The sequence below is a fragment of the Taudactylus pleione genome, unplaced genomic scaffold (assembly GCF_031769625.1).
Source record: "Taudactylus pleione unplaced genomic scaffold, aTauple2 ptg000529l, whole genome shotgun sequence".
NCBI classification, from domain to species: Eukaryota; Metazoa; Chordata; class Amphibia; order Anura; family Myobatrachidae; genus Taudactylus; species Taudactylus pleione.
The window spans coordinates 3,164,553-3,189,085 of record NW_028284931.1 but is presented as its reverse complement, the minus strand read 5'-3'; the positions used below and the strand labels follow the sequence as shown (position 1 = coordinate 3,189,085).

General features: G+C 44.2%; 1 protein-coding gene across 3 annotated transcripts in view; it reads right to left on the bottom strand.

Moving 5' to 3' along the window:
• Positions 1 to 17,049, bottom strand: part of NFIC (nuclear factor I C) — a 185,891-nt gene extending 168,842 nt beyond the window's left edge. For all 3 annotated transcript variants that reach the window (XR_015870072.1, XM_088450827.1, XM_088450826.1), the window contains exon 1: positions 16,486 to 17,049. Coding sequence is in view for 2 of the 3 variants with exons in the window: in XM_088450827.1 (XP_088306953.1) it covers positions 16,486 to 16,491 (6 nt within the window). In the remaining variant the exon portion in view is untranslated. The remainder of the gene's footprint in view (positions 1 to 16,485) is intronic.
• Between the last annotated feature and the right edge of the window lie 7,484 nt (positions 17,050 to 24,533).

The following is a 24,533-nucleotide window of genomic DNA, read 5'->3' as shown; positions in this document are numbered from 1 at the left end:
GATTTTACATGCTGTCATTTGTCTATGATGTGTGAGTTTGCACATGTACTTTACACACATCACAGGTGAATATTGCTGCTGTTGACCATGAAGATGTTTAGCTTGTAGCTAATAATTCTCATTAGATACAGACAATAAAATAATAAGCATCAAAACACTATGTAAAACGATAGTAAATGATTACTGATATTTAAAAAAACGTAGTTATTATAATTAATATTAATGCCACAGTATGCAAGCAGTACATTATGCCATGTCTTCTACCATACCAATCCTTAGATACGAAGGGCCAAATCTAAAACTCAGCGAGTGCAAGATTTCAGCAATTTGACTAAGATTTAAATTACCTGATTGTGCCTTCAAAAAAAATTGCCGCTTTCTATTTTGCAGCTAAATTGCCTATAATCTCAGAATTTGCTGCAACTCAAAGGCTATTACATGTTGTCTGGAGTCTCATCCAGGGGTGTGGTATATTTTGGCTATAATTAGAATGCTGATATTTAAAATGTCAATGTGTTCTGAACATCAACAATCAGAATATTGACATGTACAGAATGTAGACATTGACAATGCCAGAAGCAGGGGCGTATCTACCCCTTGGCAACGATGGCACTTGCCAGGGGCACCGGTCGAGGGGGGGGGCGCCGTCCCGCGGTGCCACCTGCGGCTGGGGGTAGAATCTAGACAGGACTGCCAGGACTGGAGTCCCGGGCCCGCCCCTCGCTCCAATCCAGCGCAGACGCCCAGTGTCAGGCAGGCGCTGGTGCTGTTGCCAGTGGCTGCCTGGTTCAATTAATAAAGTTTTTTTTTTAAACAAGGCACACGTGACATCATGACGTCACGCGCGCCTTATCTTAAAAGAAAAAACCTTTACTCATTAATCATTGGACCGGGCAGCCGCCGGCAAGCACTAGCGGCTGCCTGACTGTCACGCTTGCCACAGAGAGGTTGAAAGCAGAGGTACGAGGTTGGGGGAGAAATCGGAGGCGAGGGGCCTGAATGTAAGATCTCTTCATCCAAAGAGTTGGCCGTTAACGAGACCCTATCAATGGTGTGGAGTCTAACCTGCTGGGAGGTATTCACCAGTGACCCCTACCAATCAGGATATGAGTTTTAGCTGCACCCAGCAAGCAGGTCGTGGTCCCTTTATCTGGGATCCAAACCCTATTGGAAGAGATACACACAGATGGTGGCCCGAGGAATATGCCTCCCAGGAGGCACAGCTACACCAGGAAATGGTACTTGAGGTACCCATAGGTAGAGGTGTTTAGATGCACTATTGCACTGAAGGATGGCTCTTTGGTATTGAACACAGGCAGAGGTGGTATGACGCACTGTTGCTCTGGAAGGTAACGCTAAGTTGCACACAGGCAGAGGTGGTATGACGCACTGTTGCTCTAGAAGGTAACGCTAAGTTGCACACAGGCTGAGGTAACGCACTGTTGCACTAAAGGTAGCACGGAGTTGGCACACTGGTAGAGATGGTAATACTGAGTTGCACACAGGCTGAGATGAAATTATGCACTGTTGCACTGAAGATAGCACAGGGTTAGCACTCCGGCATAGATGGTCAGACACACTAGAGAAGACACGGAAGTAATCTCAGAGGAACCTGGAACGAGGACACAGCTAGCATACACTAGGAATGACAAACAATGTTCAAGCAACTTCCTGAGTCCTGGAGCCGGTAATATACCCAGGGGTAGCAGTTGATAGAACAGCGTCAGCTGACCGAGACCATGCTACCATTGGTTGGAGATACTGTCACATGAGAAGGACTGTCATGGCACCGCCCCTGATGGGAACCACGATCCCCAAGACACAAGACCGACCATGGAAGTCTGCAAGCGCCTAAGGCAGAATACTCAGCGCATCACCCGCCACTGCAGCAGATGTGTGACAGCACGAGAAGTCAGGGGAAGCCGGCGCGGAGGAAAGAGACGGCCGATCCTAGGATGAACTCTGACACTGACACTGGATGTCTGCACTGGATTGGAGCAAGCACTGAGGAGCCAGCACAGAATATTTAAATGATGTATCTCTTGGCTGCGGGGGGTTAGATGCTTGGGGGCTGGAGCTGGGGAGACAGAAAAGGATCTGACTGATTATACCTACGGGGGCTGGCTGGTCAGACAGAAGACAGTGGTGTAGCTAGGGTAGTGCAGCCGGTGCCATCGCACAGGTCAGGGGGCGCTGTTTGGGTCTGTCAAATTTCTGTTTATTATTATTCTTGCTTGTAGCTACCTCTTATTTCATTCCCAGCATCTCCTGGCCTCTCCTATCTCTTCCCTGGCCCTTCCCCATGAAGCCATGGCCCCTTTTTGGGTGCATTAAGTCCCTTTGAAAAATGAGAGGGGCGCCAATGCTCTTTCTGGCACAGGGCACCAAAAAGTCTAGTTACGGCTCTGTTGGTAGACATAAGTGGGTGCTGGCTGATGAGGCAGAATGGGGTGCTGGCTGGAAACATTGGAGTCAATGGTGCACTTAGTGAAAGATAATGTACAAAGCGCAATGACAAATTCCCATTAGATTCTAACAATTTGCAGCCACAATCCAGTGATGACTTCACAAGTGTGTATGGTGAAGGACAGGATTAGTTACTCCTTTACAAACTATACAACCAATTAAAAAATTTTATCATTACATTTTCACTGGCCTGTTTCTTATCCTTAGAGGAGCACTGTGAACAGCACTCTGAATAGTTTTTCCTGGAGCTCCACCGTTTAGTATAGCAGCAAATAAAGTTTATCTTTCACCATTTTAAAATGGTAACGGAGATGAATTTGAGCCAAAAGACAAATAAAAACCTGCAAGTTCTGTTGTTGCTCTCACATAGGGCCTGATTCAGAGGTGGATACAGACGCAGCTGCGTCATTTACAGTCGCCTGCCTGCGGCTTTATACAAATGCTGCTACAAAATTCTTCCGTGGTGTACATCCGTGCTTATAATTATGCAAGGACTAGACACTCCCATAACACGCCCATCTCCTCGCATCTGTTTAGTCACCTCCCAGGAACGCCCAGCACTATTAAAAGACATCTCTGATACCGTGCGCCTCGATCACAACAGCGTCTTTGTGCGCTCACTGTAAGTAATACATGTGCCGTAGGAGTTTTTAGGGATTTTCGCACACGCGCAGCAGCAGAGAATCAGTCAACTCACCACATCGGCATTGCATGCAGCTCAGAAAAAAGCTCATAATGTTCAAGCAGAATGTTCTATTTCCATCTGAAGTCACACAAATGAGCATTTAGGGCTAGATTGAGTCACACGCAAAATGGCTGCATCTGGTGCGGGAAAACACCTGTGCATTTCTGTCTGTTCAGCCAGACAGACCTACATAGCTGCACTGTATCTGTGTCTTTATGTTGGGTTCAAGGTAACATTTATGTAATTGCCATACTGTACTATTACAACTGGTAGTAGTAGTTGTAGTATTAATAATAATATTCAATAGTAAAGTTATTAATAATAGAATACGAACAAGGGGTGTAACTTGCAATCAATAGCCCCAATACCTAAGTTCTCTAAGCCCAAATGGGGCCTCATTGTGCATACACCACCCTCTGTGCATGTTCAGAAGAGCAGAGTGGTGGCCTCTGGTGTAGATGTGCCAGTATCGCTGGGCTCCCCTCACCACCAGGTCTTAGAGCAGCTGTGTGAGCTGCTCTATTGGTAGTTTGTCGCTGTTATGCTGGGAATACACTGTGAGATATAATGTATGTCAGACCGTCAGATATTTTATCTGTCAAGCTGATACCAGCAGATACCGTGGCCATACAATGATGTCTGTCTTCTCACTGCTTCCTGGGACATGAAGACATCGGGCAGGAAAGTGTACATGAATGGATACTAAACATCACTATACATCGCATCGATGTGATGCAATATAGGAATGGGATTAAAATACCGTTAGCTGAAATTCCAACAGCGGAAGCCCGACAGGCAGATATCCCGACTGGGGCTGGTAAGTATCCTAACCCTCCCTTGGTGGTGCCTAACCCTAAAACTCTGGGGTGGTGCCTAACTCTAAGTCCCCCAAGGGGTGCCTAAACCTAACCCCCCTTCCCGCACCATAAGCCTAACCCTCCTGGGGGGGTGCCTAACCCTAACCTTCCCCTAGTGGCACCTAACCCTAACCTCCCTCTTCAACTAGCCTAACCCTCCCTGGGGGGGTGTCTAACCCTAAGTCCCCCCCCCCGAGGGTGCCCAAATCTAACCCTCCATCCCCCTCGGCTAACTGCTAAGATGCCTCGGACTTACCTAGTTCGGAACGGCGTCCTTCTGCATTCCGGCATCTGGATTAAGATAGGCGTCGGTATTTCGACACCTATCTTAAGTCCCGAGTCGGGCTTTAGCCGTCGGGATTTAGACCAGCGGCATCCCGGCCGCAGGTCCTTTAACTACATCCTGCGATATATAGTGATATTTTTCAGTAGCCACTTCATACATCCTGCCACTCATTACATGCATGCAGGCATTAATTACGCCAGTATGCATATAGAAAAATGCAAAGGACATCTCTCCCAATAAGAGCTGTCTTTTGCGAAAAAGCGACTTCTGGGTTTATAACCCAGAAGTCCCTCTGGCGTCATTCTGTGCATGCGCAGAATGACACACACCACGTGGGGTGCTGGGAGGGATCTGATTGGATCCCTCTCACTTCACTTTGCGAATAGAAGCCCATCTAAATATGGCGTTATCCACCGGGTCCAAGCTCCGGAATTTGGTGCATATGAGAAATGCGTTCAAATTTCCGAAAACTGCATTTTCGAAAGGTTTGACCGCATTTCTGACGTTGGTGCATCCCGCCCACTGTGAGAAAATTCAAGGTGTATGGCTATGATATTTGCATTCGATCCCTGGAGAGGAAACATTTCCCCATTCCTCCCATGTAAAGGAACAGTGCATACGCTGCCCAATGCAACCGAAAATTATCGGATCCATCGGACATTTTTGCATGCCTGACAAATCGATAATTACTGATCGGTCACAGCAATACACTGTTCAATTATCGACCCGATCAGATGATTATTGTCTCCTTTTATAACCATTACAAATGAATTTAGATGGGCTTATGCTGTGTTTGAGTGCATTTTCATAAATAAAATGCAGACAGAAATCTGTTCACTAAAAAACGCAAATTGCCTACATGTGAAAAGTTGGACACATTGAAAGATGCATGACGCTGTTGCTCATTAACATAAGTGCCAGTTTTGTGTCAGGCATATATCAGATACATTTACTAATTTATTTTGATAGTGAAGAATGCATTTGCTATACTTGCATAAAATATAAAAATAACTCACAAATACAGCAGGTATGGCCCTCTTTCTTGCATACAAGAAAAAAAATGCTAAAGAACACTAACAAAATCAAATAAATGCTACACTATTAATGGAAAATTAGAAGTGTTTAGCAGCACAGATGTTATAATTGTTAGCATTACTGCCTCACAGCACTGAGATTGTGGGTTCGATGCCCTAACTGTGCAGAGAATGTATAGTCTCGCTGTGCTTGCGTGGGTTTCCTCCGGGTATTCCGGTTTCCTCCCACACTCCAAAAATATACTGGTAGGTTAATTGGCTCCCAACAAAATTAACCATAGTGTGTATGTGTGTGCGCATTTGATAAGGAATATAGATTGTAAGCTCCAACTATTCTCTGTAAAGCGCTGTGGAATATGTGTGCGCTATATAAATAACTGGTAATAAATAAATAAAACAAGTGTTGCCAACCGTCATACTCATCATCGGTGTGTATTGGCACCTGGGTCATTCCATGTCAACTGGGCCAGGGATCCCCACCAAACCATCTCCAATTTTGATAAAAGGTTGCATCAAGGTTGCAAATATGTCAGACTTGTTTTGTGAAAAAAAAAATTCTCAATATGCTATAGTAGCAAAACTATGGCCCATAAAGTGGAGTTGGGTGCAACTGTCACCGATTCAGCAGTGCAAATCAGCAGGTGGGGACGATCTTCAAAATTGGTCCACTTGACATGGAATGACCCACCTGCCTTCAGGCACCCACAATTCATACAGCTAAAGGCCCCCATACATCAGCAATCGATTGTGGCAATTCTGCAATTTGCAATCGATTGTGTATAAAAATCTGCAATGTATGGGCTTCACAGATCGCAGATTGCAACCAAAAAGTGATTGGAATTGTTAAATTAGATTGTCCAACATGTTGGATTTCATGGATCGATTGGGGCTGTAGATTGCTAGTGTATGGGCATAATCAGCAGATTTGCAGACCGTTACCAGTAAAATGATGGGCCTTTCAAGATTGGCAGATCTGTGTTTGCTGCAATCGATCTGCAAATCACTGAAAAAGATCTGTAATGTATGGGCGCAGATTGCTAGATTGGGAAAATCCTAAAATCGGGCAATAAATATTCAAATTGTTCAATTTAGACAGGGTTATATGCATCTCTGGGCCTGATTCAGACCCGCTCGCAAGCGGGTCGATGGCTGGGCAGTGCGCACGCACAGAGTGCGTGAGCCCCGGAAAGAGCGAGAAATCACTCGCTCCGGGGCTTGCAACAAAACGGGGCAGCTGTTGATCGACAGTTCGCCCCGTTTTGTAGGCGGGGAGGGGGGGTGGCTGGCCAAACGGAGGCATTCCCGAAGGAACGCCTGCCGTTTGAGGGCGGCCCTACTGACATCACCTGAAAGAGCGTCCGGCTCTGAGTCAGGGCCTCTGTGTGGATCTACATCTGTTTGCAATTATGCCCTTATGAAACTTGTCCTACGTTATACCAGCCCTTCCCATCCCATTCCACCTGTCCTGTCCCAAGTGTAAGATTCATGCAAATCTGCATGTGTCTTTATGTGTGTAGCCTGTTATGTGGGAATGTGCAGAACCAATTGTGGATTTCACAAAAACTGGCTTTGGCTCAATCCAGGATCATCCTCAAAATCTTTAATTATTGATATGAGGTTCTTGGGTAAATCTGATTTAAGATAAATAATGTAAACTTTCACACAAAATAAATGATGCCATAAATGATATACCATTACTAAATAATATCCAGTAAAGTATGCCACAAAGTATGGACTGCAAACCATGAAAATACATTGTATGCTAAGCACAATACATACATAAATTGGAAGGCATCAATCAAAGACTGTAAAGCACTGTACTGGAGTGATATTTATATATTAAAACAGTGATATTTATATATTAAAAAGAAAAAAAAGACCAAAAAAATATTCGCTCAGGATTGAAGAATATACCTACAGAGCCTAAACTACAATCCTGTCATGCAAAAAAAAAAATTGAAAAGAGAGCTACTAAATATACTGGGTGCTGCTGGCCTATGAATGGTTAACTCCACTTAGCGAATGTGAGATATGGAGGGTGGGGGGAGGGGGTGTCTCACTTCCGAAGTAAGAACAGGTGGAGCTGGATATGGGTATTTGTGTAAAGAGAACAGAAAGGTTAAATGAGGACATTGAGACTGTGAGTGTATTAGTGTTAATATACCAGTATGCATGTGTACCCTTTTGTTACTTATACAGTACTTATGCTTGTTACAGCAATACAGAACTCACAACTATACACATTACTTGCTATTCATGATGTATTATGCATGCATCCAATGGGAGTTTACTTGCAGGGCAAATAAGGTAGTTAACAGCTATACACCGGGGCGCCTTTTATGAATATTCATTTTAGTTACAGAGAAACTTATGTAAGAGGTATCATATCCCCCCAATTGTAAGGGTATTTGAAGTAATTGGGTTTTTAAATATAATATCACTTGCATATTATATTATTGTCATTAAAGTAGACATTTCAGGGTTTGTTCATTTAAATATTGTGGATTTTGGTTTACGGGGCCCGTACATCTAATGACTGCTGCAATTCCTGATCCCCTGACGACTGGATTTGCCGATCCGGACCAAAAAATGATTGGGGAATTTTAACATGTAGAATTTCCCCGATTCCCCAATCGATCGCCGATCATTAATGCTCATGGTTTTGATGGGCGGATCAAATTGGCAGAGTGGGATTGGGGAATTATGGTGCTGATTTATAACCGACATTATCCTCTGGATTTAATGTTGCTGCATATGCCATTAACAACACTAAAGCTGGGTACATACTATAAGATATATTGTACGATATATCGTTCCAGTTGGGATTGGAACGATATATCATACAGATCGTAAAGTGTGTACACCTGATTGCGTGTGTTCGGCGGTCGTTCATCACAATGTCCCATATGGGACGATACAATGAACGATGCGATACTGCTACATGCAAAATGTAACGATAGATCGCGCCGCCGCACGTGCCCGATATATCGTTACATTGCATTGTTACGACAGCTGGGTCACACATTGTATAGTGTGTACCCAGATTAACTTTAAACACATAAACACCATCTACTCTTCATAAATATTTGCTCATTGATTCACCATGGCTGGAATAATTTACTTTCTGGTAGATTTCTCCTACCTCTATTAGGGTTCATAATACAGGTATCAAGTTAACTGCTTAAGCATTGTAATTGCTTCTGGCTGGTTTTCAAGGGCAACTAGCTCCTTCCATAAACACATATGGAACCTATCCTTTTGCAATTAAACATTTCAATGATTATTTTGCAAGAATTTAATGTTTGGACTAACCTTACTAGCTTTCAGTAAAATATATTTTTCAGGAGAAAGACTCCTATAACTGGAAAGAAGCATATTACGTTTACTGAATGAATAATCTTTCATGAGTGTCTCAGAGTTTGCATTTTAAAATGTGACAAGACATTAAGAAGAGTTTACCAGACAATTATTAATTATCATGCAATGGTTATGCTGGTGAAACAATATCAGCATCACCAGGAAAGACAAGATAATTACAAAGACAAGATAATTACTCCAGGTGAGGAAGGTCTCAAATCAGAATTATGTGAGTCTATAGGCCCCCATACATCAACAATCGATTGTGGCAATTCAGCAATTTGAAATCGATTGTGTATAACAATCTGCAATGTATGAGGTTCACAGATCATAGATTGTAACCAAAAAGTGATTGGAATTGTTCAATCAGCTTGTCCAACATGTTGGATTTCACAGATCGATTGGGGCTGTACATTGCTAGTGTACGGCCATGATCAACAGATTTGCAGACCGTTACCAGTAAAATGATGGGCCTTTCAAGATTGGCAGATCTGTGTTTGCTGCAATCGATCTGCAAATCACTGAAAAAGATCTGTAATGTATGGGCGCAGATTGCTAGATTGGGAAATCCTAAAATCGGGCAATAAATCTGCAAATTGTTCAAATGTGGTTTTCAGATTGCTGAGTATGGAGGGCCTTTTGAGCCATATCACACCTGACGGTTTTGCCGGCCAAGAAACAGGCAGCAGCCAGCCATTTTTTTTCAGACACTCAGTGCCTTTCACATGGAACGGCTTTGAGCCATTTTTAATGGGTTTGTTTTCCCTTCATTTACTGAGCATGCGCAGCTGCAGTACAAGCCGGCCGGTGTGTGTGTGCAAGGAAACATTGTTTCCTATACTCCACTGCCTTGCTTGGACAGCACGGACACGGCACGGCAACCGTCTTGCTCAGTGGAACACTCCCGGCTGTTACACGGTGACCATGCCATGCCTGTGCCGTGTGAAAGAACTCACCTGCTTCCATGCATTATTAAATTTAACAGCCGGCAAAATAACTACCGTTTTTTTGACGGACGGGGAAAACCGGCATGTGTGAAATAGACCTGACAGTGGGGGTCATTCAGACCAGCTCGCGAGCGCAGGACGCTCGCAAGCGGGTCGATGTTACCCCAATGCGCATGCGCACGACAGAGGGAGCTCCGTCGTGCGCATGCGCGAGACCCGGACAGCGACAGCCAAGCTGTCGCTCCGGGTCTCGCACCAAAGGGGGCGTGCTGTCGATGGTGACTGACAGCATGCCCCCTTTGGTGGGCGTGCCAGGGGCGTGGCTGCCAGACGGAGGCGTTCCCATGGGAACGCCTACCGACTGAGTCCGGCCCCACTGACATCACTAGTGATGTCAGTGGCAGTGATTTTGGCTCTGATAGAGCCAAAATCACTCCAGGGCTTACGGTCACCGAGACCCTACCGCAGGGTCTCGTCGCAAGCCCGATGGTCGCGATGGTCAAGACCATCTTTTTGGCCGCTCGCTTATGCTGTGGGTGGTCACCCACAGCTATGTGAGCGGCCAGGAGGCCGCTCCATTTTTAGGTAGGAGGGCACTGATTCAGAGCGAGTGCTCTGGTCAGAGCGTCCGGCTCTGAATCAGGCCCAGTGTTCACCTGGTGTAGCTTTGGCATATAGATTTAAGGATAGATAAAATTTTAATACAGGACTATTTTGTGTCATAGAAAAAGTATAATTACATAATCATGACAACTAAAGCTCTGTAATTAAATAAATACAGATATTGTGAAATAGTGAAAATAAATGTTTATATTTGAACAAACTAAATCTGACAAGAGAAATACACACACACACATTAATATGTATCTTTATTGTGAAAATATAAGATTTAGGGGTCTATGTACTAAAGCTTGATGAGAGATAAAATTGTGAGAGAAAAGTATTAACCAATCAGCTCCTGTCATTTTTCAAACACAGCTTGTAAAATGTAAGTTAGAAGCTGATTGGTTAGTGCTTTATCTCTCACAATTTTCTCTCTCCAGTCTTTGATAAATACCCCCCCCCCCCCTCTTAGCCCAATGCACTCTTCAATAAACAAGTCTTCATTTGTAGTTTTATCTCGGATTGGCACTTACAAGTCTGAAGGTATATTATAGTGACTGAAAAGGCTGTAGGTGTTTGCGGCTTTGTATAAAATGCTTTAAGTTCAGAAATATACTGAACTGAATAGGCATAATTAATACACTATCATTTTCTTAATTGGTTGGGCAAGTAAATACAAATGTCTCAAGGCTTACTTTTTTCTTACATTTTCAACCTTCAACTTTTGCCTTATGGCAGAATCCATACTAACGCAAATTCCTCTCCTGCTCTTTTCCTTAACTTTCCTTTGTGTGTGACAGTAGTTCAGATAAGCATACCTCCTCTGAGAGAAAAAGCAAGGTGCATAAAAGATGACACCAGGGGGTAATTTACAAGTTCCTGTCTATTAATTTGCTTTGTAGCAAAGTAACAGCAAGAGTTCTGTGACACAGGTAAACAAATAATTAGTAACTTTATGATCAGATCATTTTCTTACAAAAACGTTTTAAGATGCTGTAACGTATTTTAAACAAAACTGTACATAAATAGATACCAATATCCCTTTACATATCAAAGAGCACATATTTACACTTTTATATATCCACGATTATGTGAAATACTAGAAGAAGAATGCTGCACTAGAGTATGTGCTTTCTGCTAGTGGGTCAAACAACACATAGAATACTGCAAAATTCACTGTAAAAACTGTGCCCATGTAATAGTTATATAAATAAACATTTACCCAATGATCAATTTAGATATGTCACAGATAACTGTGTTAAGTTTTTGGACACTCAGACAATTTAAAAATGTATTACTTGAGGTAATATTAATGAGTATCTGATTATCTAATGCTTTATTAATCCCAACACCTATGTTATTAATTTAAATAACTGTGTAGGTATTTATAGAATCAGTAGGTTAAAGAACAAATCTGAAGTAAAACGGATGGCCATTATTTTCTGTAAATGCTACAAATGGCCAGTAGTGCACTATTACACAATGCTCTTTTTACCAGTTTGCGATGTTTTACAAATGGCCAGGCAGCAGTAGGACTAGGGAATATTATGCTTAATGCAGACATGGCACATAACAAACAATAATTATATATATATATATATATATATATATATATACATACACACACACACACACTAAAAATTACATATATATATATATATATATACACACACTAAAGATAACGAAAGCGGACCGCTGAAGAATAAGAGAGAATAAGAATATGACAAGCGTACCTTCAGATAAATGGTTCGCAACAAGGGGAATTCAAAATTTTTCATGTATGTATGAATATACAGTATCACTTCTTTGAGTCAATATGCAAGTATTGAAGTATGTATTCCGCACATGGAAAGACTGCACTCTACAGCACTCTCCTCTGCCCATAGACAATGACTGCACTGTGCCAAGGTAAATGTTGCTTTGCACCACAACACACGCTGCTTAACTTGCAGATTTCCAGTGACTCTGCACAAGTGTATACTTTGTACTGCAAAGATGATTGATCTGCACTGCTAAAAGCACACTAGTTTGTACTCAGGCCGTAGAAACAGATAGAAATTGTCCTACATTGTAATGCTTTGTAACAAGCTACGCTGCAGACGCTTCCATTATGGTGCATACAGGTATAAATTGTTCTCTCCTTTTCTAGACGGCATCAATTACAGTATTTGATATTTCTATATTCATACAGTACATAACAATATATTTATCTATACATCCATACACATTATCACATATAAACAGCAGGTGCAACAATATACCCAAAACAAACTAACATTCGGTTTCTGATCTTCATGTGGAGCGCTGTCATTCCAGGCCAAGGTCACTTCCAACACCAGGCCTTTTCCACCCTCCACTCTGTTAACCCCTTGTTTGGAAATTGGGTGAGCAACGCATTACATGGCAAACTGACCCTACTTTTGGCACTGAAAGAGTTACTGTGCTTCCATACAATAGTACATGGGTAGGGTGAGAATTAAAAAATGCACCCCAGGAAGTAACAGCAAGAATACAACATTGCAACTAAAATCACAAAATCATATATAGCCTATTTGTCTGTAGTGTTGAAAACACCACAAACTATCTTAAAAGTAGTCTGGACGATAACCCCCCCCCCCCCCCTCCCCCTAGTCTATCAGCCACCCACAATATGCAGAGATGGCTGTCCCATAATTTATTCCTTTCGTCTCCCTTAGTAAAAGTGTATGACTGAGATATATATATACATATATATATATATATATATATATATCTTGCAGTTACGTACTAAAACAGAAAAATAAGGGTGGAAAAAAAAACATCCCACAAAAGAGCGGGCGAGAGGGTGTGGGGCGAGGGGCGGACTAGACATGTGACTAGCCTTTTCTATCAGAAAAAAAATGGCCTTCCACACATTCCTAAAAGACCGAAAAAGTTCGTGAAAATTCCCTCCACGTATTGATACAAATATTACGAACATGATTTCAGTTAAAAATAAACCAGATATTTATATAAAATATGATCTATTTTAATGATATAAGCACTTGGTTCAAAACTTATCACTAGTTTCTTCTTTCCCCATTTTTACCGCATTCCGAAATCCCCAAAATGCAAACACTAAGCACAGCACCCACCCTGTTTTTAATGTATAGCATGCAGAATTTCTCATTGTATTATATTTTGTTTTTCACACCACTGCAAAACCTCTAAATCGACAATGCAACAAATAAAGATTTTTTTTCAAAAGATGCAAGCATAGCTGCGTATCACAGGCTCTAGAATGCAACGGGAAAAGACAAGCAGGGTGGGAGTCAAGCGTATTCAAAAAAGTATAATTTTGAAAAATGGGTTTTAAGTCACTTTACCTGTGTCAGACATAAAGGTGATGCATACATGACTGTAATGGGTATCCTCTTATATTCCACTGCTATATACACAAAGTTACTGAGTCACAGGCAGCAACTGTATGCTTGCTTCTCCTTATGATATCCCACATCCAACTTTCTGTCTCCCCCCAAAAAAATTTAAATCATTCTTCAAAATACACATTAAAACAAAAATCAAACGATAAAGCTTCCTTTGGGAATTCCAGACTGGGATAGTGGGATGAGATCTTTCTTTAAAAATCCTGGTACCCTTGTTAAGCACCCTCCCCAAATTTAGGCTCTCTCAAAGGGAGGTAGAAGGCAACTTTGTGAATTGTGTTCCATTAGGAAAATGAGCAGAGGAACGATAGAATAAAAAAAAAGACAGAAAAGAGAGAGAGAGAGTGAGTGTGGGAAGGAGGGCTGAGGAGGAGAGAAAGGGGTGACGTTTTATATAAAGCCCATCCTACATCACTAAAAAAAACTATATAAAATGACATCCCTTTAAAGATGTAGGATCCTAGACGAAGGGTGAAGATGCAGTGATATGCACGAGAGGATAAGAAACGCTTCTGTACTCTACATTTTTAACACTCTAGCTAAATACTTTTTGTCTAGTGAATTGGGACAAATTAATATGACATAATACCTGGCTGGAAGTGTTGCAGCAACCAAGGGGATTGGTGAGATGGCTTCTAAAAAGTGTTATCAGTGAATGATAATTACTAGAACTATAATTGTTTAACTTTGTTTACTTAACATTACTGCTGTTCTTCTTTGACTGTTTTGTGTAATAGAAACATGTAAGAAGGCATCAAGCATCAGAGGTGTTACAGCATCGAAAAGGTTAATTAGCCGTTAACTGTTCCAAGAACACGTTATATCACGTGGCAGGATGTTCACTAGATCTAATATACGTATTTTGAAATTGTCTTGCCTTTTTATATTTTGAAATAAGCATTATTTACTGGTGTGTGGGGGAGAGTGTGTTTTCAGGCATGATATATGCACAATTCTACTACTCTGCATATACATTTTTGTATAGATATTCTGGATTGCAAAAATTAGCTGACACACAAGAAGAATGTTTACTCAAGAAGAATCAGTGTAGCGTTTTAAAGCTTTATTTCCTCCTATTTCTGAAGCAAAACAGCAAATAGACCAGGCTGGATACTGTAAAAAATAAACTTCGAAGGCAATTCAAGGCAAATGCATATCAGCATGTGAGTTGGAATAGGCTAAGTTTTTAGATGTTAAATCACAAAGTACTGATTGATGGGTGGTTTTTGTGTTTTTTTTTTTTTTTTTTGGTTGGGGGGCTGTATTCATATTACAGAATCCAAAATATAAACAGGAACACAAAAAAGTATCCACAACTTAATTCCTTTGTTAAGAATATTTCTTGCTTTAAAATTTGATGGGAAACTGTACAATTTACCCAGACTCTTTTTACTATCTTCTCCATGTGAATGGCAAATGTATCCTTCATACAACTGTTTGACTACTATAAATGTATATGCACATATATAACACAGTTAATGGGGTATTTATCAAAGCTTGAAGAGAGATAAAATTGTGAGATAAAGTACTAACCAATCAGCTCCTGTCATTTTTCAAAGCCTGTAAAATGTAAGTTAGAAGCTGATTGGTTAATACTTTATCTCTCACAATTTTATCTCTCTCCAATCTTTGATAAATACCCCCAATAATTACTGTTGCTTAGGTATAGTTTCTACAAGTATTTTTAAAAATGTTGGGATAGTTTTAAATTTAATTAAGACACCTTTTCTTATCTTAATAAAGTAAGTAGTAGGTAGCTACAGTATGTAGACAGAATATTACTACTGTGTATGTAAACATTCTATTTAATATATAATGGCATGAAATTTTATTGACATTCTATAAGCATCTAAAGTATATAGAATGAGAACGTTTTGGATCTATTCAGCATCAGTTTTAACCTTTTATTACATGATCTGAATGCCATAAATGACATATTATATTACAAAACGAACACGGTGCTGTAACCTTGCTATGTATAAGAGATCTCCACATACGGCTACTGCCGACTGAGAAACAGGAGGTACACAGCGAAAAAACCGGAAACCATGAAGCTGACACTTTAACCATCTTGTTCTGTTTTTATTTCAGACCTGGGTATTACATCTTTTTGGATGACCTGGCAAAGATAAGACATGCTGACTTCCTAGATAACCTAACCCATGGCTGAATATGGTGACTGGCAGCAGGACTGTCAGGTCGCCCAGCAATCTGGTACCCTATCGTGTGAATGTAAGCCCCAGGCTACTGGCTATGCAGATAACACGCAGTTCCTGGCACTATAATGTGTGTGGGCCATCTAGTAATGGACGGTATACTCGGTTATCAGCAGCAGTCTGTGTATCTGTGCTCTTCTACGCAACTTCTTTTCTACTTTCCAGCTACAGCAGAGACAATGAGCCGATGGACGATAGCTGGCTACCGACAGGGGCGCTGCCCCTTTAATGCGGCTCTGTCTGGGACACTAGGCGGGCCAGGCGTGTCTCTCCCCGGCTTCACTTCCAAGTTCATCCCGATGTCTGCGCTGGGTCCTCCCTTTCCTACGCGGCCATTTTTAACCAGCGCCAGCCTCTATAGTCTGTTAGAGCAAAATCTCCCCACCCCCTTGTCCTAAATTCCCCTCCTCCCTCATACAGCTAGACAGAGAAGGGTGAAGGGGGGTCATCGTCCCATTAATATATAAACGACAGCGGCATTTCCATCACTAGTCCGCACAAAACCTCGCCCCGCAGCAGCCTTCCCATAAACATCCTACACACTGCTCGCAGCAATAACATCGCTACGGTATGCGCAGCAGCTACGCAACACCACCACCCCGGCCACAGCACGTTGGCACTGCCACCTACCATCATCAGTGTCCGCTACAGTGACGCTGGAGGTGCGGGACTCTGGGATCTTCCTAGGTCCATTCTCGCCGTGCACAGTAGATGGGAGGGGGTGATAATCCCATCAGAGCCCCTTTGGCTTTGTGTCCTGTCTTAGAGGCTATTGCGAGTCCCAGCGCCTCTGCCTCCGCTCCCGGTTGGTGCTGTGCATGAAATGCTGAGTAACATAGTGTAAGATCCTGCACTGCCCTCCCCACTGCTCCAACTGGGGAATTACTTGGCCGGAGGGAGGGAGGGGGAGCTGCTGGGGATAGAGGAGCACCCTAAAATAAAATACGATGTAGAACAATCGTTATATTGGCCACAGACTCTTATAGCCCCTCTCTCCTCAGTTGCAAAGCCGCACACCTTTCTCATAGCCACTCACAGCAGCAGAGATAGTCAGTGTGTGTGTGTGGGACATGTTCTCAATGAGGTCCATAAAAGCAATCATTCATATCACATAAGTGCATTCTAGCTGCTGTCCATCTTCTCCCGCCCCGGCCTGGCCACATACCATCATTGCTGGGCTGTCTCTAAACTCTCTCTCTCTATTCACTCAATTCTCTGGCTGTCACGTTTCCTCATTCTCTCTGTATTTACCCTGACCCTCTTCTCACCCCCTCCAGCCTTTTCTCTCTATCTCCATCTCATTCCCTGCACTCCTCACTGAGCCCTCTGTCACTACACTCTTCCCCTCCTCCTTATCTACATGTCTCCTCCCCTCCTTACTCTCTGTCTGTACCCATCTGGCTTGTGCCACCCTTATACTACATAGAGCAGGTTGGATTAACCCCTGACATATCAGCTAGATAGATCCCCTTGGTACAGCATTTCACTCTTTCAATTAATGGTGCATACACACGATCAGATTTTTCCTTCAGATATGAACGATAACGATTTAAAAATCGTTCAGTCGTTCATATCTGAAGGAAAATCGTTCATATCTGACATGCCTGAACGATGGACGATCAACGATGCGCATTCCCGTTTGTCAGATAACGATATCTGACATCTGATGGGTTTGCAGTCAGACTTGGACGATTCCATTCATTTTAATGCAGTCAAAAATCGTTCAATCGTTCAAATCGTTCAAAACTTTGGTAAAATCGTTCAAATCGTTCAGATCGTTTAATCGTTCAATCGTTCATCTGACAAATCTGACAAGTCTGACAAATCTGACCGTGTGTACGCTCCATAACATGTTATGTATAGGCCTGTGTACGATAAAAAACCAGAGCCGTAACTAGACTTTTTGGTGCCCCCTCCCCCCATTTTTAATAGGGACATACGATAATGCACCTGAAAAAGGGGCATGGCCTCATGGGGAAGGGCCGGGGAAGATATAGGGGAGGCCAGGAGCAGGGGCGCCGAGGGGGGGGGGGAGGTACAATTTACCCGGGCTTCCAGAGGGGCCCGGGTCCAGCGCCGCCCCCCCCCCCCCTCGCAGCAGCCCAGCACACGCTGGGATGCAGTGGGAGATTGCTTGCGGCTGCTAAGCAGCAGCCACAGCAATCTCCTATGCCTAAGGGGGGGAGCGAAGCAGCCACAGCAATCTCCTATGCCTGAGGGGGGGGAGCGAAGCAGCCACAGCAATCTCCTATTCCTGAGGGGGGGGAGCGAAGCAGCCACAGCAATCTCCTATGCCTGAGGGGGGGGGAGCGAAGCAGCCACAGCAATCTCCTATGCCTGAGGGGGGGGAGCGAAGCAGCCACAGCAATCTCCTATGCCTGAGGGGGGGGGAGCGAAGCAGCCACAGCAATCTCCTATGCCTGAGGGGGGGAGCGAAGCAGCCACAGCAATCTCCTATGCCTGAGGGGGGGGAGCGAAGCAGCCACAGCAATCTCCTATGCCTGAGGGGGGGAGCGAAGCAGCCACAGCAATCTCCTATGCCTGAGGGGGGGAGCGAAGCAGCCACAGCAATCTCCTATGCCTGAGGGGGGGAGCGAAGCAGCCACAGCAATCTCCTATGCCTGAGGGGGGGAGCGAAGCAGCCACAGCAATCTCCTATGCCTGAGGGGGGGAGCGAAGCAGCCACAGCAATCTCCTATGCCTGAGGGGGGGAGCGAAGCAGCCACAGCAATCTCCTATGCCTGAGGGGGGGGGAGCGAAGCAGCCACAGCAATCTCCTATGCCTGAGGGGGGGAGCGATCACACTGATCGCGCCCCCCCTGGCTTTGCGCCGGGCTGAGGGGCTCACAGCGCCCCCTCCCCGGTGCCAAAGGTATGTTTTTGTTTCCAAGGGGACATGGCCACGCCTCATGCGATTAGGACATGCCCCCTCTTTACCGGGGCTCGGCAGCGCTCTCTACACCCCTGGCCAGGAGATGCTGGGGATAAAAGAAGAGAAAGTTACAAGTAATACCCATTTTATAATAGAGCTAAAACCCAGGTTAATGCAGGGTTAACCCGGGTTGCTCCTAGGTGTAAAAGGGGACAGGGTTGTATTCCTGGTTTGAGTGACCCGGCAATCCAACCCAGGTAACTTGCAGGGTTTTACACAAGAACATCCTGTGAAACCCTACAGTGTAAACGGGAACCCTGGGTCATTCGACCCGGGTCCCGTTTACAGCATGGGGACTTCTGGGTTTCTCGGCGCTTGGAGATGATGTCATCTTCAAGCGCCGGAAGAAGTGTTCCACTGCACCCGTGTGCAGTGTGAACTGTGCCGATCCGGGAATAATCCGGATCAGCGCCACAGTAGAAAGGTCTGTCCTGGGTATGATCCGTTTTGGAAATGTTCCAAATCTCGGGTCAGACCCAGGATATAGGTGTAAAAGCAGTATAAGAGTGACAATAAACAGGAAAGTTGATAGGCCCAAACAGCTCCCCCTGCCCTGCGGTGCCCTGTGCCATGGCACTGGTCTCTTTACCCTAGTTATATGTAAAAAATATATTTATAATACACTATGTAAAAAGGTACAGGACACAGACAAAAGGTATTCAGCACAAGGCTTCAGATTAATTTTTTAGATTATTTCGCAGATTTCTCCTTGTTTGAAGAACTAGGTAAACAAATTAAAAATTCTATTAAGAAAAAAGATACAGACATTGCATACCTTTGAGTACTATAAAAAAACACTGTTTATAACTATTTTGAAGATGTTTTTATTATATCTTCATAATCATCATATTTTATGATATAATATAACAGTTACTTGATTATTTGTTTCTGAAATTTTGTATTCCTAACAATCTTCTTGTACTTATATGGAATCACTGTGCAATACAATTTCTGAATGCTGGATGTAATTCTTAAGTCGGGTACACACTAGACCACGGGTTCTCAAACTCAGTCCTCAGGACCCCAAACATACATGTTTTCCAAGTCTCCTCACAGAATCACTAGTGAAATAATTAGCTCCACCTGTGGAACTTTTAATATGTGTCAGTGAGTAATGATTACACCTGTACACCTGCTGGGTGACCTCGAAAACGTGAACTGTGTGGGGTCCTGAGGACCGAGTTTGAGAACCTCTGCACTAGACGATATGTCGTCCGATGTGGTGGATTGGACATCATATCGGACAGTGTGTACCCGCTATGGGGTTGGGTATGAAATACCAATAGTCAGAGTGCCTACTGTCAAAATGCCAACAGCGACATCCCATTGCTCGGTATCCCGACGAGTCTGGTAAGTATACTAACTTTTCCCCCTTCTCTCTTAACCTTCCCCATCCCGCACCCTAACCCTCCCCATTAGTGCATAAACCTAACCCTCCGCCCTTGGTGCCTAAATCTAACCGTCCCCCGTTAGTGCTTAACCCTAACCTCCCCCAGTGGTGTCTAACTCCCCCCTAGTGGTGCCTAACCCTAACCTCCCACCCCAAAAGCTAACCCCGCTGTGGTGCCTAATCCTAACCCTCCCCTCCTGCGGCTAACAGCTTAGACACCCCGGTATACCTTTGATAGAAAGGTCTGTCCTGGGTATGATCCGTTTTGGAAATGTTCCAAATCTCGGGTCAGACCCAGGATATAGGTGTAAAAGCAGTATAAGAGTGACAATAAACAGGAAAGTTGATAGGCCCAAACAGCTCCCCCTGCCCTGCGGTGCCCTGTGCCATGGCACTGGTCTCTTTACCCTAGTTATATGTAAAAAATATATTTATAATACACTATGTAAAAAGGTACAGGACACAGACAAAAGGTATTCAGCACAAGGCTTCAGATTAATTTTTTAGATTATTTCGCAGATTTCTCCTTGTTTGAAGAACTAGGTAAACAAATTAAAAATTCTATTAAGAAAAAAGATACAGACATTGCATACCTTTGAGTACTATAAAAAAACACTGTTTATAACTATTTTGAAGATGTTTTTATTATATCTTCATAATCATCATATTTTATGATATAATATAACAGTTACTTGATTATTTGTTTCTGAAATTTTGTATTCCTAACAATCTTCTTGTACTTATATGGAATCACTGTGCAATACAATTTCTGAATGCTGGATGTAATTCTTAAGTCGGGTACACACTAGACCACGGGTTCTCAAACTCAGTCCTCAGGACCCCAAACATACATGTTTTCCAAGTCTCCTCACAGAATCACTAGTGAAATAATTAGCTCCACCTGTGGAACTTTTAATATGTGTCAGTGAGTAATGATTACACCTGTACACCTGCTGGGTGACCTCGAAAACGTGAACTGTGTGGGGTCCTGAGGACCGAGTTTGAGAACCTCTGCACTAGACGATATGTCGTCCGATGTGGTGGATTGGACATCATATCGGACAGTGTGTACCCGCTATGGGGTTGGGTATGAAATACCAATAGTCAGAGTGCCTACTGTCAAAATGCCAACAGCGACATCCCATTGCTCGGTATCCCGACGAGTCTGGTAAGTATACTAACTTTTCCCCCTTCTCTCTTAACCTTCCCCATCCCGCACCCTAACCCTCCCCATTAGTGCATAAACCTAACCCTCCGCCCTTGGTGCCTAAATCTAACCGTCCCCCGTTAGTGCTTAACCCTAACCTCCCCCAGTGGTGTCTAACTCCCCCCTAGTGGTGCCTAACCCTAACCTCCCACCCCAAAAGCTAACCCCGCTGTGGTGCCTAATCCTAACCCTCCCCTCCTGCGGCTAACAGCTTAGACACCCCGGTATACCTTTGATAGGGGTGGCGGCTGTCGAGATTCCAGCGTCGGGATTTAGAAAGGACGTCAGGATTTCGACGCCTATCTTTAGTCCCAGGTCGCGCTTCCCATGTCGGGATTTCGACGGCCGGCATCCCATCCGCCTGCATACTAACTACATCCCCCCCACTATGTATCTGACGATGCGCGCTCCCGTGCATCTTCAGCGACAGCGCCCATTGGACCTGCATGCATGCAGATCTGACGGACGATATCGTCATCAGGGGCCATGCTGTCGAACGCAGCATGGCTGTCGCGCCGTCGCTCCTGGCATCGGCAAGTGTATATACAGCAGCCGCCTACGATATTGTGCTGGGTACCCATCACCTAATGTGTACCCAGGATTAGCATTTTGTTCTAATCCTGTTAATGTATAGATTACAATTTACTGAGATTTATAATTAAACTACATTACCATCATGGCCAGCTCATGCTTGAAGGATTCTGAGGTAGCGTGGTGAGCTTTGCCTGTATAAAGGATACTACTATGGGCCATTTCTTTTAGATCAAAAACTGGCATGTATTTCAGTGGAGGTGTATCTATCACTTTTAGTTCTCTTATCCACTTCAGTTTGACTTCGGGTTTTATCGCTCATTAAACATGTTTCATAAGCTTTTCTGTTTTTTAACCAGCATTTTTACTAGCCTAATAGAGATTACTGTAGGCTTCTCAAAACATCTACATCTGGTAAACGCAAAAAGTGGGACAAATAGCATTCAGAAAATTTGTTCTGCAATCAGTGGCATCACTATGGGTGGTGACATACAGTGTGGCACTGAGAGACTCCTCACGTGTGTGAAAGGGGGCATGGCCTAGTGAGGTCATGCCCCTAATGTGTGACGTTTTGTTCTCGTCACACAAGGGGCTTGCCCCGCAATCTGGGAGCTGCAGGGCAGCGACACGGGATGAAGCACGTATCACCACTGCTGCTCTACACTATCCAAGTGGTGAAACCAATTTAGCAAAGCAGCTCTGCTATTTTAGTGTCACACCCTTGGATGGTGTCACTCGGTGCAGCCCACACCCCCTAGTGATGCCACTGTCTGCAATGCAATGCAAGTAAAATCACTAATCACTAATAATACCTGTAGCATTGGTAGCGCTGGAAGCAATGGTTTCTGGTCTTAAACTAATTTTTATGCATTTTTTCAGGTGTTAAAATGTCATTGAGCATAATCCCTGCATGACCGTTTATGGATGTTGAAAGTGGGCATCTCAGTCCCTGCACATTCATACACACAGATGTACATCAGGGAAGGACTTTGTAGCGACATCTTCACAAAAATCGCAGATGGGCAGTCACATACGCCTCTGAATCAGGCCCATTGTACCTTACATCCTTACCATCGAGTAGAGCTCCGGGAGGTGGAGCTGGTCAGTCAGGCCACTGAACGACCCAGCCTCTGACTGCCGACCAGGAGCAGATCTAGACTTGTTTTAGAAGCAGCATTTAACAATTAATACAGACCCCTCCCTTTTTTATTCCTGACCCCTCCTACTTCTTAGTCTATACTCTTACAATCAGGGGCGGATTGGCTTGTCGGGAAGGCAAGAGAGTTCCCGCTGGGCCGGTCCCATGAACCCGTCTGGAGGGCTGGCCAGCCCAACACTGCCGTCTGGGTCGGCGTTGCATGCTGTCTGCCGCGATTCCAGGAGACCGGAAGCTCGCGGCTGCACCATCACTGTGCGGTGTCCTCTCCATCAGCCTCCGCCGGCGGCCATCAGCACCCCCCTCCCTGTCTGTGGGATTGTCAGGGCCGGGATTGTCCATCCCCTGGGGCTGCTGGAGGCGGGGTGGACGTGACCATGTGGGGATGAATGGGGCGTGTGCAGCCTTCAGCTGTATGGCTGGGAGTTCTGGGACAGACTAGGAGCCGGAGGAGCGGGACGTGGGTAGGAGGAGCATTTCACTCACTCTGGATGTGAAAACTGGCTGCTGTCAGCGCGAGAGAGGGACGGTGATTGGGACCCATGCAGAGAGAAGGTGATTCATGTTCAGGTTACTTCTTCCCAGAAAGTCCCCTTCACTCCAATTCTGCCCACTTATTTCCACCACTACTCCCACCCTGCCCCCTGCTCCACACTACAACTCCCATCCTGCCCCTGTTTTCCACTATTAGTCCCACCCTGCACCACACTACTACTTCCATCCTGCCCCTGCTCCACACTACTACTACTTCAAGCCCACCCCAAATTACTTTACTCCCATCCTGCCCCTGATCTGCACTACTACTACTCCTATACAGCCCCCTGATCTGCACTACTACTCTCATCCAACCCACTGCTTCCCACTACTACCACTCTCATCCTGCATCCTATTACTACTACTCCCATCCTGTCCTTGTATCCCACTACTACTACTCCCATCCTGACCCCAACAGTGGCAGAGTGTATGGAGCTCGTGCTCCAGGCGCTGTCTCTGGTGGGGGCGATTGACTTACCAGACTACCCCTGACCTCACAATAAAGTACCAGCCCTAACTACCATCTCTGCCATATCCTACTCCCTATCCCCCTAGATATACAGCACCCTACAGGTCAGGGACATACACTACCCAACCATACCCCCCGGCCTCAGGGACATAGACTGCTGACCCTATTTTTTTCTTGTTGAGACCGATGTGTTTTTGTTTTTTCCAGTGGAGACCAATTTTTTTTCTTGTGTTTGCCAATGAGTTTTTATTTTTTTTTCCTGTGGGGGCCAATGTGTTTTATTTTTTTCTGTAGGGGCTAGTGTGTTTGCTTTTTTTTCTGTGGGCCAATGTATTTTTATTTTTTTTCCTGTTCGGGGTCAGTGTGTTTGTTCGTTTGTTTTTTTCCTGTGGGGGCTATTGTGTTTATTCTTTTCTTGTGGAGGTCAATCTTTTTTTTTTTCCCTATGGGAGCCAATGT